Below are 17,162 nucleotides of genomic sequence, written 5' to 3'. Positions count from 1 at the left end.
CAAAACCCAAACCCTGCCCTAAAACCTAAAAACACCCCTGTACCCCAAAACCCAAACCCTGCCCTAAAACCTAAAAACACCCCTGTACCCCAAAACCCAAACCCTACCCTAAAACCTAAAAACACCCCTGTACCCCGAAACCCAAACCCTGCCCTAAAACCTAAAAACACCCCTGTACCCCAAAACCCAAACCCTGCCCTAAAACCTAAAAACACCCCTGTACCCCAAAACCCAAACCCTGCCCTAAAACCTAAAAACACCCCTGTACCCCAAAACCCAAACCCTGCCCTAAAACCTAAAAACACCCCTGTACCCCAAAACCCAAACCCTGCCCTAAAACCTAAAAACACCCCTGTACCCCAAAACCCACACCGTGCCCTAAAACCTAAAAACACCCCTGTACCCCAAAACCCAAACCCTGCCCTAAAACCTAAAAATACCCAAACACCCCAAAACATATACATCAGTACCCCAAAACATATACTCCTATACTCATACTTATTTAAAAAATTACTTAAATTAATATATTTAATTTATAATATTTAAAAACGAAATAAATATTTTTTTATAATTAATAATAATTAAATCAATTATAAAATATTAAATAAAATTAAAAAAAAAATTAAATACTTACCAATACTTACGATGTAATAGTATGCGTTGTAATAGCATCTGCTATGTAATGCCATGCGTTGTAATGGCATGCATTGTAATGGTATTTGCGATGTAATAGCTGCGTTGTAACAGCATTACGTTGTAATAGATGCGTTGTAAGAGTAACACACCCTGGAAAGGACCTGTGGAGGGTCACTAACCACAAGGGGAGTCACTGTGTTCTCTCCTGTGGTAGACATGCTTTCTAGTGAGGTGTAAGTGGTGCACTTACCTACACTATGGGTTTTCCTACTGATCCCTTGCTAAGAGTTGTAGTCAGGGTGTGCTACTCCCTTTCTACTACAACAGCTGGTGCAGTAGAACTCAGAGTATTTCTAAGCTTTGTTATATGTACCTATGGTACCTTATGTGATCTTTCAAATGATATCTCAAGATTATATTTGGTAAAAACAACAGCAAGCTCAAATCCCAACTGCTGCACACCAATGTGAGAAGTTGGCCTGATATATGATGCTCACTAATTCTAGTGATCACCTTGTATCACTTCAAACAACCGTTATGGTGATTGGTTGTAAGTCAACCTTATAGACCAGCTATCCTAATGGTAGCATGGACAAAGCAGTCTTAGGCTAAACTCTTTTGGCATGTGAAGCCAGCTGTTTTACCACATATAACCCCTTGAATACCAAATGAAAGGACACCACACAGGTAGTTATGAAAATAAACAAGATATTTATTAACTAGCAAACACCTCTGAACTCTTTATGCGATCAGAGGGCTAAGCACATAACAAGACTCTTAAGAAAAATACGTTAAGTTTCACAAGTTACAATGTTGCCCTAGGGGCGCAACAAACCATATACTAAACAAGTGGTATAAGGAAGTCGATAGAAGTAATGGAGCTGTCCAGAGGCTGTAGGATCGCTGGGACTACACTACCCTAACTTTAGGTAAGTAATAGGAGGCCCACGGAACGCGTGTGAAGAGTGTGAACTCACACGCGAGATGCGTAACAACGTCTATGGACGGTACAGTTCAAGAAAAAGGTGAGTACGGACAATCCTGACTAGTTAGGACTAAAACGACTGTGAAACTGGACACTAGGAGAGTCAATCTACCCTTGAGCACCGAAATGCTCTTGTTACCTCACCCATGGGCTGCGGGTGCATAGGTGCAAAGTCGTGTCGGGTTTCTGCGTTGAAGTCTATGAAGCCTGAAAGAAAAGATGCTGCAGGCGACCAGGAGGAAGATGTCCGGTGTGATCCAAGGGTGGATCAGAGATGCTGAAGAGCTGAAAGCAGAGGGGACAATGTTCGAAGTCACTAGCCAGTGACTGGAGTGGAACCAGGAAGGAACCAGATGCTGTTGTCGCGGTCTGGTGAAGAGTGGACGCTTGACTCTGCAGCCATGTGGACCAGGAGGTGTCTTCGATGACCAGGATGGAGGCACGAGCTGTCCCACGCAGGCTCTCGCTGTTGGCGGTGTTGGTTCCGGATTCGGCGTCAACAGGCCTTGGCAAAGGCAACACACACGGTGAGTGGAAAAGGCGTGTGGTGCGGACCAGGAGGGTCCGGGGTGCTCCTCCTTTGCAGGGAAGCAATGGCCAGTCTGGAGCAACCAGACCAGCAGTGTTGATGTCGTGGATCGTCGTCTAGGAGGCCACTAGCCAGCCGGCAAGTGACCAGACAACGCGTCGAGCAGCAAACAGGCAGAAGGGCCCCACGCAGATCTCGTGGATGCTGGAGGGCTGGTCTTCGGTGCAGGAGCTGCTCAGGGCTGGGGATTCTCAATCCCCAAATCACTTCGTCGAGGTTACCTCAGAAGTCGTGCTGGAAGCGAAGTGCAGTTTCTCCAAGATGGCCAGTCCCACGTGTCTCGTCGCACCAACGGATCTCAGCTATGCTGCAGATGTGAGTTGAGGTCGGAGAGGTCTGGGAATCCGGGTCTCGTCGGGCTCTGAAGTCTGGATCCTCGAGGGAAGACGACAAAGTGAAGCCGCTGGATGCTTGATGGTGCCTGCTTGTGCAGTGTGGACACTCCTTGCCCACAGGGAGATTTCTTCAGTCTTCTGTGTAGAAAGTCGAAGTCCAGAGTTTCTTCTTGTAGAGTTTCAATTCAGGGTTAATCTGATTTGGAATGGGACCAGCTCCTACCTTTATCCTGCTAAAGGGGGCTGTACTATGACTAGGTCCCTCCTATGGGTGGGACCAGGAAGGGGGGTGGTTACACCCCCTATCCTTTGTCCGGTCTCATGCCAGAGCTGGGGCTGGAGTGCCCCAGCAACTGGTTTGAACCGGTGTATGCACAGGGCACCTTGTGTGCCCCAGGCATGTCTCATTCCTTTCAGCCCTGTCCTACCTAGTACACAAAATCCTGTCTGGGGTGGTGCTAGCACCTCCCAAGGCAGGAAACCCTTTGTCCAAGCCTCCCCCGCTGAAAGGACTCCCAGCAGCAGGAGGTCAGACTTGTGTCTGTGTTGGCAGCATCCATTTTGTGATGCTGAGGCTCGAGTTAACTTTACCCGGGGTTCACAGGTAGGTACATGTCGTGTCCCTTTAGAAGGGTGGAATGCTACCCCCGTCGCCAGAATTGGCGAGGGGGTAGTATTCCAATTCGTATGATACCTTACTCGACGTGTTTTGATAATGCTATGCCAAAGTTAGCAATAACCGCGAGGTTATAATGCACTTAAGAGTATATGGTATGGCGTTATCATGGAAACAGCTAAAGGACTTGGTTCCGAAAGCTGTAGACAGGCTCAGCTCATGCCAGAGCACTATCTCACATAATTCCATAACTCTGCCTCCAGGATTGTTAAGGCATGCCATAGGAGTGACTTATAGGAGTATATGTGTCCATTTTAGGTTTAGATATAGGTATACTATATCTAAAGCAAAGGGTGATTACACCACCTTGCCCCAGCTGATTGACCAGCCAGTTGTGTCAGATTTGGATGGCCAGCCAGGGGTGGCATAATACATGCTGCAGCCCTTGGTAGGCTCCGGGTTCACTTATGCCCTGGGTACCTATGGTACATTGTACAAGGACTTACAAGAGTGACCCAATACCAATTGGTAAATGCACATAAAGTACATGGATGTCAATTTAGAGAGAGAACAGCAAGGCTGTGGGTCTGATTAGCAGGCCCACAGCCAGGGAAAGTCGTAAACCAGTGAAGCAAAAAGCAAAAATCTGGGGTGACCATAGGATTGCAGACCCTACTCTCCTACACTTTTCTGGTATCTCACCCTCTTTGTAAATTTGAAATTCCCATGTGGTGTTATCTGCAGCCGGGAATGTAACCCAAGATTAGAATATCTCTGTCCTATGTGCTTCGTGTGCCTCCACCACGAATGTGACGTCTCCACCCGCATGTGCGAGACCATGTTGTAGTAATTTCTGAGTAATTGCATGTCTGCAGTTCTCAGCAGTGTTAAGTCCTCTATCTTCAGGCATTATTCAAATGAATTACAGAGAAGGTAACAGAGTGGGAAATGGATCCTTTGAAGATTTCAAGCTTGAACAATCTACAGCCAATACATAGGACTTACCTACTCAGGTGAGGAGGATAATCCCTTTCACCATGGACGTCTGCGTTTAGAACGATAGAACTACTCAGGTGATCCATTAAATAAGAACCAATTCTAGAAACGTTGGTGGTGCCATGTCGTATAGTTCCACTTTCCAGTCAAAACTGTTAATTTGTTGAGCAACATAAACTTTAGGATGGTGCCAGAATGATTCCGAGCACCCCGCAGATTATGTTGATCTAAAGGCCAGATAGCTCACAGTGCCAACATGAGCACCTCTAAACCTAGACAGGCAGGAGAAGTGTGGCTCAAGTGGTTGGAGCGGCAGACCCTGATGCAGAGGTCTGGCCCGCACCAGGGTTCAATTCCCCGCCTCGGCGAGTCTTGGGCTCAAATTTCCCCGGACCATGACAATTCTCGCCTCGGTGCCTATTCCAATCATGGAGTCCCACTCTGTAACTCTGGGCAATAGCTTGATTAAGCTCCACAACGGCCCCTCGCAGCGGGATGCCTGGCTTTCACCTTGGGGATGCCCAGTAATGGGTTATCTCGCAGGGGAATACCAGGACGGGTTCCCTAAGCAAGCGCTGGGACGCTTTCGGGCAGCCATGCGCTCTACAAATCAAATTTCATTTCATTCATTCATTTCATTTCATTCATTTCATTTTCATTTCATTCATTTTGGCAATCACAGAACATGACAACGCTGATCCCTTCTAGGAATCGTGGTAACAGATTTATAACCCTTTCGCTCAGTCACTTGTGCTCTCTTTCTCTCAGAGAAATATAAAAGGAATACACAGAAGGGAGTTTTTCGAAATGTATTGAACCATCGTGATTCTTGTATAGAATATACGTGCTACAATGATCGATAGATAGAAGCAGATAAGAGTAATTAGCAGTTAGGACTGTGAACAGAATGAACAGCTCTACCATCTTGCTAAACAATGTATATATGCGAGCATATAAAACAATATATATATATATATATATATATATACACACCACAGCCGTCTCAAAATTGGCTGCAACAAACCTCCGTTTATTTCACTCGGGTCTTTGGCAAGTAGTACTCAACGCGTTTCAGGAACACTCCCTTGTTCACGAATGCCTGATTACGCATTGCTTTCTTTTTTATAACCACGTGATAACAATGTTACAAAGTGAAGAAAGACTATCACTGAAGTAAATCGATATGTATACACATAATGTACATCTTAGTAACATTTTCAAGCAAGTTCTTTTTAAATCGCATATTTACATTTCCAAATGCTGCTTTTCTGAGTAATAATTCTTACTGCAACTCAAATTATGCAATTTCAATTAAAGGCACTGTGTGATACATATTACTTCTTATCAAGGTCAATAAAACTCATTATAGAACTCCTTTTTCTACTGTTGATATCCCAATTAAAGGTAGCCACACCTGAAAAACCGAATATGCTGTGTATGTCCTGACGTGCACTTGCGGCCTTAATTATATAGGCAGTACAAAACAGCAAGTGCACGTCAGGATTCTACAGCATATCAGAGCTATTTTACACAGTGACCAGGCATATCCAGTGGCTCGCCACTTTGAGAGCACCCATAACAAAGACCTTAATTGCCTCTCATACTATGTAGTGGCTTCTGTCCCCAAGCCTAGAAGAGGAGGCAACGGCGAGCTCAAATTGATGCGGCTAGAGTCGAGTTTGATCCTCGAATACGACAGTAAATGGCCTAATGGCCTCAATAATACCGAGGATCTACGCCACTTTCTTTAAATGCTCCCTCTAATATCTATATCGGATTAAGAAAATTTGTCATCCTAAACAGCATCCCATTGGCTCCCTAGATAGGTCAGGTTCCCTGTGATCTAGGGAGTTGACCCATTCTGAGACATTGCACCTATAAAATATTATGTTCGTATATACTGATGTAAGTGGCTGGTCAAGTTCCTTGTCCGCCACTTCTATGCACATTTCATCATGTTCTGCTTCTTCACTGTATATAGTATTCACTTTTATACTTACATATTCATGAGTTTTAGATGTGAGATTTTTTTAGCACTCATTTTACACAGGGTGTCTTTTATCTAATCTTTTTATATGATGATGTATTTATACTGGTATTAAATGTTTTTATGCATGTTTTTAATAAGACAGATAGGAAGATATCAATTCTCCTTTAACGTCTAAATCAGCATTTATGCATTATATACACAGACTAATATCATCATGCACTCACAGCACTTTTTCCTCTTCCCTCTAACTGCATTTTTGCACAGAATACAAGTTACTCCATGAATTGCAGACTGTGATTCAATGAAAATTTGTTATTTGCACTTTCACCACTTTTTTCCCGCTCCCCCATTGTTTACAGGTCGCTAATTTGCACATATGACAATATTTGCACAGGGATTCATCCCAAAATAACTGAATAAGAACTTTTACAAATGTAAATGCTTCTTTAAAAAGAAATGTCTTTTCATTTTCAAAAGTTATTTTCTGTAAATGTAACTCGTGTAGTACATGCAATGTAGCTTGTCATTTATATCGTAGAGTCTTTTCTCTACCTTTATGATCATGTGACCTGATTGTAAAGTGGCGGGGAGGCGGGCTTCACTGCATTATAAAAACAAAAAGAATTCATTGAACCAGTGCATGTGAACAAGGGCTTTGTAAGCCCGAAACGCGTCTTGCCCTTGCATTTTCCAACCTTTTGCATTAAACATCTGTGAATCCTGATTGTGGTCCATCTCCTACTTGCCTCGTGGGTTCTGAATCGCACTAGGACCTGAAGTGGCGTTCTTGGGAGTTTGCGCAGATATATATATATATATATATATATATATATATATATATATATATACATATATATATATATATATATATATATATATATATATATATATATATATATATATATATAATATATATATATATATATATATATATATATATATATATATATACACACCACAGCCGTCTCAAAATTGGCTGCAAAAAACCTCCGTTTATTTCACTCGGGTCTTTGACAAGTAGCACTCAACGCATTTCAGGAACACTCCCTTGTTCACGAGTGCCTGATTACGCATTGCTTTCTTTTTTATAACCACGTGATAACAATGTTACAAAGTGAAGAAAGACTATCACTGAAGTAAATCGATATGTATACACTTAATGTACATCTTAGTAACATTTTCAAGCAAGTTCTTTTTAAATCGCGTATTTACATTTCCAAATGCTGCTTTTCTGAGTAATAATTCTTACTGCAACTCAAATTATGCAATTTCAATTAAAGGCACAGTGTGATACATTTTACTTCTTATCAAGGCAGCGTTTGTGCTAAGATTACATAACATAGGTTTCATTCCCTTGTGGGTGATTCAACGTCTCCTTGAAAAATGGATAGCTAAGGTTTCACTCCCATGTGGGAAATAAAACATTCAACTCATTAACTCATAAGTGCATGAGAAATTATGGAGTTTTCTAACGTGTTCAGCACTTGTAATGCCCAAGAGGGCTGGAGCATAAATTTGACATGGCATTCAGATATTCTACTAAAAATGTTTTTTCTTCTTCAGCTTGCTAAAGTCACATCTAAAAAAAAAAAATAATAAAATATGTGTCACCTCAAAAGAAAACAACTACATACATCAATAAAACACAAAACTTAAACTCACAATAAGCTTGCGGCTAAAAGACTATTACGCACATTGTGTGGATAAGTGCTATTACAGTATTCAAATGAAACAGTCTCAAATGTATATCATCCTTGGTGTACAGCTAGCTCCTCATCAAGATTATGGCCTAATGAGGTCATTGTCTTGTACTGGATAATGAGCTTAGACTCTAGTCTACGTAGTTCTTTTAGCCTATCACCACCTCTCACATCAGCTCTAATGAAATCCAGTACCACAAAGCTCAATAGATTGGTATTTTGTTCATGGTGGCTTTGGAAATGACGCAAGGAAAGAAGAGGATTCCCTTGAGACAAACTAAGTGGAGGTTTAGAATACTAAACCTTACAGTGTCAAAGGTACATACAACAACAACATATGAAAGTTAAAAATTCATTTATTTTGAATAAATTAAAACACACAATAGGGCAAACTAATCTAGATCCCTAAGAATAAAACACAATAAAACAATTCACTCAATAATGACCCGCACTATTGAGAACAGACAGAATGGGTACAACATAAAAATTGTTGGTTACAACTTGTACATTTCTGCTCCGTGGTTAAGCAACCAGAGTTGTACTGCTACGACATCGGCATATCAAATCTGGTGTTGGAGACTTGAATTGTACGGTAAGTAGCGCCTATAGATTTCAGCGACAATCGTCAGCATCCCAGATCAAAGGGACATTTTTCTATATGTTAACAATGTCGTTTGAGTCCCTCTTTACCTTCTTTAATCAGCACTTGACTCTCAGTGGCAGTGCTGGTCTAGCATTCCAAGTCTTCTTGGGGTGGGAGTGAGACCCAGGGACGTGAACACTGGTTCACAACTCAAAATACATGCATCAGCAGCAATAAATGATTGTCCAAAGATCAGGCCCTGCAGCCAACACATGCTGGGAAAGGCTGTGCACAGCGAGGTTGGCTGAATGGAAACAGTTGGATATTGGTCCAATTTAGAATATCGTTAAAAAAACTGAAATGTACTTAAACAAACAAAGGTGAAAGTGACATTATAGTTAGGTTAATTTCTAAGGCTTTAACTTGTGTTTAAAAAAACCTGAAATTCACTGAAAGGTTAAAGTGACGTTATGGTAGGGTATTGGAATGAGACATAAGCTAATGTTAAAAACTACTGAAATACACCAGTTATGATTTAGTCAGCTAACTAAAACCTTCACCCTCATCATGCACTGTTTATGACCTCACATATTACATCACTTTCGACATGTTAAAATTTACAAAAAAAGTTAATTAGGGAGCTTGTGGAGTGAGCATTTGTAAAAGGATGGGTGCAGGGCCTGGCAAGTACCAAACCCTTCTACACACTGAGTTAGTATATAAGGCTGCTGATAAGTTGAGGAGTTATGAGTGCTGCTGTCTTCTTTCTACCCACCTTAGGTTTGTAGGTTGTCTCAGATGGGGGCCAGGGAGAGTTCAGTCTCTCTCCTTGGACGGAAACCTGAATTTCTGAAGCAATGTACCTGGGAACTATATGTGTTTGTGTATCTGTTTTTTATAATGAGTATTAATTTAAAGAGAAATACGGGTTGTGAGAGCAGGGACAAGAGTTGGGGGTTGGGAATGCAATAATATGCAGGAGTTCAACCTCAAGCAAAGTGAGATTGGTTCTCACCCTTAATGGTTGAGGGGGGAGAGAAGCTGTGGACATCCAAGCAACTAAATAGTTGAAATTCTACAATTGGGATGAGTGTGATATGGCTTCAAGGGGTTTAGGTTACTTGTTGAATAAGATGGGTTTAGGTTTGAAGGGTAGAGACAGGGTTATTCAAATGGGAGTGTGGGAACAGTGACTGAGTACTGGGCAGTGAGGAATGTGGCTGGAGTATGAGGTGCAGAATGCTGAGTGCTAACCTTGTATTTTGCGTGGGAGTGCATGGTTGTTAGTTACGTCTGCTATTTCAATCAGAAATGGGAAATGCTGCATGTTGGTTTTGGGTACATCATTGTGTTATGGGTATCAGACGGTGCAGTTGACGTCATAGTACAGTTATAAAGTAATATGACAATTAGTGGCATCTTCTGGATGTAGAAAATCAATTAGTAGTGGCAATCAGTTATCCCACAAAAGGGTGAGATGTATGGAGTTGAAGCTAACAAACGTTTCTACCTAGACATAGTATTGAAGCAAATGAGGGAAAGAATAGCCTGCTTCAGTAGTGGTCCTTGTAAGCAATACTTGGAGCAGAGTTGAGGAAGTCGAGGGAAGACTAGGATACCACAATAGTGGTCCTTGGATGCCAGTAAAATATTTCCAGATTTACCACTCCCTCGAGAAAGCTGAAGATTTTCTATTACGACTCAACTTAAAAATCAGATCATAAATGTTTTCTAGGAATCCTTCATAATAACGAAGGGCTGCATTTATATATAAATGGTATACCATACTACATTCATAAGCATGACTATTGCAGCTTAACAGCAGTCCTTTATTTTGTTGAACTCCTTTTTGCACTCTTACCCTGATTATTTCTCTCCAATAATTTTACTCGAAACATAGTTTCTTCTGTGAATTTTGCATTTTTAAAAAAAATTTCCTCTTGTTCTTGATGACCAATGGTTGCGAAATATTGTATCAGAGTGTAGCATATGTTATATTGCAAAATTTCTAAATGCGTAATGTATAGGTTTAAAGTACTCTCAATTGCAAGTACATGAAGACCTTGGATGAATATGTATGTATGCAATGATTGAATCTGGCCAGAAGTGAGAAAGTGTGGGCCATTCCACCATAGTTTTGAACTGCTGCCAAAAACATAGGAAATCCACTTCACATAATATTTTGCTGTTGACTTAATCAGGATTGTATAATCCATTCCGCAAATTTAGGCAAGGTTTTATTGCATAAAGATCTGCACTAGGTAAAAAATCAAGCTACCCCATTTTACAATATCTATGGTTTGTAAGTAACAAGAAACGAGCAGATGCATTTTGCCCCACTTTTCAAATGTCTAAGTTGGCATTTATTTTTTGAGTAGTTGCAAAAATAGTGCAAACTCCATTTGCACCATTTTTGCGTCGGAGTTAACTGTAACTGATATTGCTCCTGGGCTTTCATATATTCTGGGTGATAAGGGAGTAGAGCAGCAATGCTTATGTGGTCTACAGTATTTAATGAACAGTCTATATATATTACTGTTTTCACATATTAAAATAATTTCATGATTTGTTCTCTTTTAGAGCATTAGAGAAACAGGTTTTTCCAATGCACAGAAAAATTGGAGCTGTGGAAAACTCTGGAACTGCTGGATCAATGAACTATCTCATGCGTATTGCAAGGCAAAGTCGAAGGCAGGTAAAGTTTCGCCAAAAAGGGCCTGAAGCAAGACTTTCCTTATGTCTCCCCATTATATTTAGATACTTTGGATGAGGATTGGAGCTTCTTTGTGGGGCTCACTTACTGCAAAATATTTTGCTGCATGCATATTGTTTATAGAAGCACGCGTAATAACGTCAAGGAAAAAGGTTAACACAAGCTTGACAGATGTTATGAAATCAAACTACAAATATATTTTAAAAACCTAAATCAAAAATGCAACAGTGTCATGTTTTCTATCAGTTAAATGGATCATGAGGCTCTGCAAAGGGTAAAGTTATATATCTACTTGTTCACACAAGATATGGGTGCAAATGGCCTTTTTTCAAAAAAGCATCAGAACAGGCCAGGGCATAGAAAGGAGGGGCCATAAGCCCTTATGCACCCAAGTAACATATGAGCCCTAGCCCGTTGTTAGATAGTAAAAAGATTTTCAAGGTGGAAAGCGATGTGCCTATCACACCCCATGGCCTTGGTGTTATCACTCACTGGCTCTGCTATTAATAGTAAGCCTACGCCCTTGGGCAAGTCGCAATGTACAGCCCCCTCACCTTACTCCTCCCCCTTGTTCCTTTGGTTTCCTTTTGGCAAGAAAAATCCAACATTCAACACAACACAACCACCACTAATCTGGGCAAGGTCTATTCACCATGAATCCCACAGGTCAGGTGGCGTGTTGAAAAGCGCTGAGGGCCCAAGTAACATATGAACGTGCACTATATAACATTAAGTAACTCAGTTGTTGGAGTTGCGCAGACCCCTTCATATGGCAAAGGCACCATTAAAACAAAGTTCTGATCACATTGTACCACTGTCGTCTTCAGTCGGACTGTCTGGTGGTCTGATAGAGCATGCATGTTATTTTCATTTAGTCTATTACAAGATAGAACAACCATGAGAGTTTGAATTCTTAGAACATGAAACTTTACTAAAAAAGCAAAAGTTCATTACACCCCACGATTATGTCCACATTTCCTGCGCGTCGTCCACCAATGTAACTCGCACTTTCTTATGGACAAAGCTGTAGTTTTCTTGTCTGGAACACACTTCACGTCTTCATCGCCCAGTAGGAGCAAAATACACTAAGATATGGCAGTACTCCACGGTACCAGTAATGGGGCTGGGAACACTTATTTGTGTCTACACATTTTAATCAAAATATAGTTTGAAAACTGATAAGCCTATACTTACAAATGTCGTAAACAATTTTATGTGACAAGACTACAGTGCTTGAAAGAAATAGAATTAAAACTATCTTACGCTTTTACTAACTTTGACAATCTATGAATGGTCGAACAGTGTCTAGAGATGGCTTGCAAGATATGTGCTTTTTATATGTATTCTTTAGATGTAGATATTTTCAGATTCTAAATTATGGGGAACTCTTGCCTTCAAGTAGTGGGACTAGAAACTGCTTTCATAGCTATTTAATGTAGTGTAAGTCTACAATATGTGCTACCATTGATGCAGAGTCCTTCCAAATCTTCCTAGCATGCAAGCAGAGCAAGGGTGCACTGATCCCAAAAGAGATGTTCAGTTTCATCACCATGAGGTAAATATAGAGTCTCTGCCATTGAGTGGAGTCATCCTTCCTTCTGGTGAGGTACCGGGGCATGACCTTAATGAATTCTCCCCTCTCATGTGTTGGTCACCATCACTGGCCCTATAGAAGTGGTGTGAATAATCTACTGGAAAGTAACGCACCAGGTCTCAAGACCTTGTCCCCTGCGTACCTAACTTCACACTTTTTTTTATCCATCCAATCCATGTCACATAGCCACGCAGCCACAGTTGGAGGTTCCCTCGCTCCTCATGCACGCGCAATGCTCCTTTTAGCTACCACCCCTGCCAACGCTAGCCATAACTTGGACCACTTCGGCCACGTGATCTCGCCTGTGACACCTAGGATATGTCATCGGGGATCTAGCAGGACATTTATTTATTTATAAACAGTTTTCTATAGTGCGAACTAGACCCTTAGGTATCAGAGCGCTTAACATCACATGGCATAGGTTAAAAACAGCAATGTATATAACAAGCAATAAGTTTGTAAACATTAGTTAATAATACTTCCATACCTAGTCTATAGTTAGATAATATAAAGAAAACGATAAAAGACAGACCGCTACATGATTACAAGACACAAATAAAACTGTTCTGAGGTAGTAGCTGAATGTTTTCTCCCGTCCCCTGGTTTGTCTCTTGCCTTCCGCCGGAGTCCTCTTACTGTGGGTCATTTTCTATATATTTCCTAAGTTGTTATCTAATAAACCCTCACTGTTGAGTTTCAGGTGGCGAATTGCCTACCTATGGGAGGAACTTGCTCATGAGAAAGATCTTAGTTTCCTTCTTAAATGTTGCAGTGTTCGAAATTTTTCTGATGTTCGCAGGAAGAGCATTCCAGATTCTGGGGGCTGCACCAGAGAACGCTCTCTCATAGGTGTTTTTCTTCCTGAAGATAGGAGGTCTCAGCAGCAGAAAATTGGCACTCCGGGCATGTCTATTTCCTCCTGAAATTTCTATTTTCTGGGCAAGATATCTAGGTTTGTTGTGATGAATCGCTTTATGGGTTATACATGCCATTTGTAGCTGTAATCTAGCTTCATAGGGGAGCCAGTTTAAAGCTTTCAGGTGAGGGGAGATGTGGTCAAATTTCCTCGATCCTGTAATAAGTCTTGCCGCTGCATTGAGGCATGCTTTTAGGGGAGCTGTAGAAGTTTTTGGAAGACTTGCTAGCGTTGTGCACCCATATTCAATTCTTGAGATAACCCGTGATTGCACAGCCAGTTTTAGGCCATTCTCCGATAAAAATGACATCATTTTTCTTAAGTAGTTCAGATGAAAGCGTGCGTTTTTTGCCATTACTTTAATGTGGGTTTTCATATCAAGGTGTTCATCCAGTGTGATTCCGAGAGATTTCGCTGAGTCAACTAGAGTAAGGGTGCAGTTTAACGCTGTGATCATTTTGGACCATTCCTTCACTTCTGCTTGATTCTTTTGTGGTGTGATGAGTAAGAATTCTGTTTTATTTGCGTGTAGCTTGAGATGGTTGCTAGTTAGCCATTTTAACGTCATTTTGAGGGCCTCATTCATAGTGGTTGTGTCTTCCAGTGATGCAATCTTGATGTAAAGTTGAGTGTCGTCTGCATACATATGCTAAGATATTTTGGAATTTCGCAGGATTTCTGTAAGGGGTTCGGTGTATAAGTTAAACAGTGAAGGAGATAGAGTAGATCCTTGGGTTACTCCAATTGTGTTTGGGCATGAAGGAGAATGACATTGGTTTACTAGGAATCTCTGAGTTATATTCTGTAAGAATGATTTGAACCATTCCAGTTCAGTGCCAGAAATTCCCATTCTGTCGTGAAGTCTGTTTAGAGGTTTTTCGTGGTTAACTGTATCAAACGCTGAGGACAGGTCTAGGAGGATGAGTAGACAAGATGGGTTGTGATCTATTCCTTGAAGTGCAACATCGACAATGTGAAGGATTGTTGTTTCCGTGCTGTGGCCTGTTCTGAATCCCGCTTGGCAGTCATCCAATAGAGAGAAGTTGTCGATATGTCGGCTTAACTAATTCTGTACACATCTCTCTATTAATTTGGCAAGAAGAGGGATGTTGGTCGCTGAGTGATAGTTATTTGGATCTGCCCGGTCTGCTGTGGGTTTTTTTGATGATCGGGACTGCTTGTCCTGGCTTTAGGCATTCTGGGAGAAACCCCTGGGAAAGTGAGGCGTTTATGATTTCAGTCCATATTGGAATCATAGTATGGCTGATTTCTTTCAGGCATTTTGAGGGTAGCGGGTCGTTATAGTGATTGTTGGGTTTAGTGTCAGCAAGCGTTTTAGCAATCTCAATCTGGTTTAATAATTTGAAAGTGTCCTAGTGTGCCTTGTTTTTTGTCGCAATATTCGCATAGTTCGATGCAGATTGTGATGATGGTGTATTGTAGTCAGGGTTGTCTGCAGCAATCCTAAGTTCTTTTTCCAGTTCGTTGGCTTTGTTATTGAAAAAGGTGGAGAATTCTTCGCAACTTAGTTGTGTTTTATTGACTTCTTGGGCAGATTTTGCCAGCTTATTTCATTGTTGTTTTATAATCTCAAACAGTTTCCGTGGTCTGTTTTTGGCGTTATCCAGTTCAGTCCTGATAAATTCCTTTTTCGAGTTGATGATCTTTTTATTATATTCCTTTCTGATTTTTCTGAGGGATTTCAGCTCAGGGGATGATTAGTGTTGACTCCATTTTCTGTCCGCACGTCTCAATTTTCGCCTATCTTCATTCAATATTCCATTAAACCATGGGTTTTTAATCTTTTCCGTAACTCTTTTTAATTTGAGTGGTATGGTGGACTATTTTCGATATTGTGGTAGTGTAACGGTTCGTTAGCTCATTCACATTCTGCGTGTTGTCAGGTAGGATTATGTCTCTTTTGCAGCTTTTCATTAGAAGATCCATATTGGAGTCTCTGGTTTCTCGTATCCATCTTTTCATTTTGCTAGATTGAGTGTTTTTTATCTTCTCCCGTGACGGTATTAGGAAGGTTATGGCGTGGTGATCTGACTAGTCGCATGGTTCTATTGAGAGGATTGAGATGTCAGTATTCTTCGAGATAATCCAGTCTAATGTTACTCCTTTCGAGTGTGTAGGTTGTAGACATGCTTGGGATAATTTTAGCTCAGTTATAAAGTCTTTAAAGGCGTTGACCTGTTTGTCATTGTTGTCGTTCCAGTGTAGATTAAAATCACCTAAAAAAAAAAATATATTTTTTGTATTCAAATCATTTTTATTTGAAAAATAGAAAGAAAACAAGACAATACAATAAGGTGCAAAAAATACATTAAAGCCAGTAAAAGCAATTCACCAAATACAAGGTTCTGATTATGATGAAAACATGGCAATAGAATCAATAAAATAGCAATCCAAAAGAAAGAAAGAAAAGAAAAAGGAACGTTAACAAATGTGGTGATCTATACATTTACGTATACATATACAGTTGCATAGTCATCCTTTATCTCTGGGAATCAAGGAGCGCGCAGACGGAAGTGTTTTTAGTTTCAGAAAATCGTAGAAGTCTATTGGTGTGAGGGCGTGTGTGGCTTGAAGTGAGGAGAACAGTAGAGGTTCAATACCCTTGAAGAGATCGCTTACCATGTTGATACCTTTCGCGGACCAGTGTTTCCACTGAAGGGGTACCCCGTTGATTTTCAGTAAAGGGTTATACCAAAGGGCTATGGAAGTGGACTTTTTAAGCTTTAGGCCTTTATGGTTTGACTAGTCGAGTTTCAGGAGTGCCCTTCTTGTGTTTAGCAGGATATACTTTGAATGGGGTAGGTGCGCAAGGTCCATGGTGAGTAGGGTCGGGAGTGGAATAGTACCCACTATAGCTTTTTCGATATCCATCCATAGTGGGGTATAATCTGATTCTTTGCTTAGCCACTGGGCGCCCTGTTTGCATTGTGATTCAGAAAAGGGGGTGGTGATGGACCGAGTATCTGAATTAAGCAGAACACTCGTACCCAGTCAACAGATCAGGGCTTGATCCATCACCGTTTTTTAGCTCACTGCACCATCCCAGCTCAGAACCTAGCTACATGCAAATTAGTCTGTCCCTGGCCCAGTGCATCATGGGAACAGGGCAGACCAAACTACCAAGCCAATTCTTTTACTGGGAAGGAAACAAGCTTCCGGGGACCGGTTTCTGGCATTACAGCCGTCTTCGGCCCGGCTTGCTTGAATCCTGATGGTGCAATGAGCAAGGGACTCATGTCTGAGCATACCCTTCCACGCTTATGGTGGACAAAACGATTCAGAAAAGGAGGTGGTGATGCACAGAGTATCTGAATTAAGCAGAACACTCGTACCCAGTCAACAGATCAGGGCTTGATCCATCACCGTTTTTTAGCTCACTGCACCATCCCAGCTCAGAACCTGGCTACATGCAAATTAGTCTGTCCCACCCCCCTTTTCTGAATCGTTTTGTCCACTACAAGCGTGGAAGTGTATGCTCAGATGTGAGT

General features: G+C 41.2%; 1 protein-coding gene across 1 annotated transcript in view; it reads left to right on the top strand.

The window, feature by feature from the left end:
• MOK (MOK protein kinase) overlaps nt 1–17,162 on the top strand; it is a 542,725-nt gene that overhangs the window by 507,197 nt on the left and 18,366 nt on the right. Inside the window, exon 10 of the mRNA XM_086937829.1 lies at nt 11,011–11,125. Within this exon, the coding sequence (XP_086793955.1) occupies nt 11,011–11,125 (115 nt within the window). The remainder of the gene's footprint in view (nt 1–11,010; nt 11,126–17,162) is intronic.

This window comes from Lissotriton vulgaris, chromosome 9, assembly GCF_964263255.1.
Source record: "Lissotriton vulgaris chromosome 9, aLisVul1.2, whole genome shotgun sequence".
NCBI classification, from domain to species: Eukaryota; Metazoa; Chordata; class Amphibia; order Caudata; family Salamandridae; genus Lissotriton; species Lissotriton vulgaris.
This window is presented reverse-complemented; position numbering and strand designations above follow the sequence as displayed.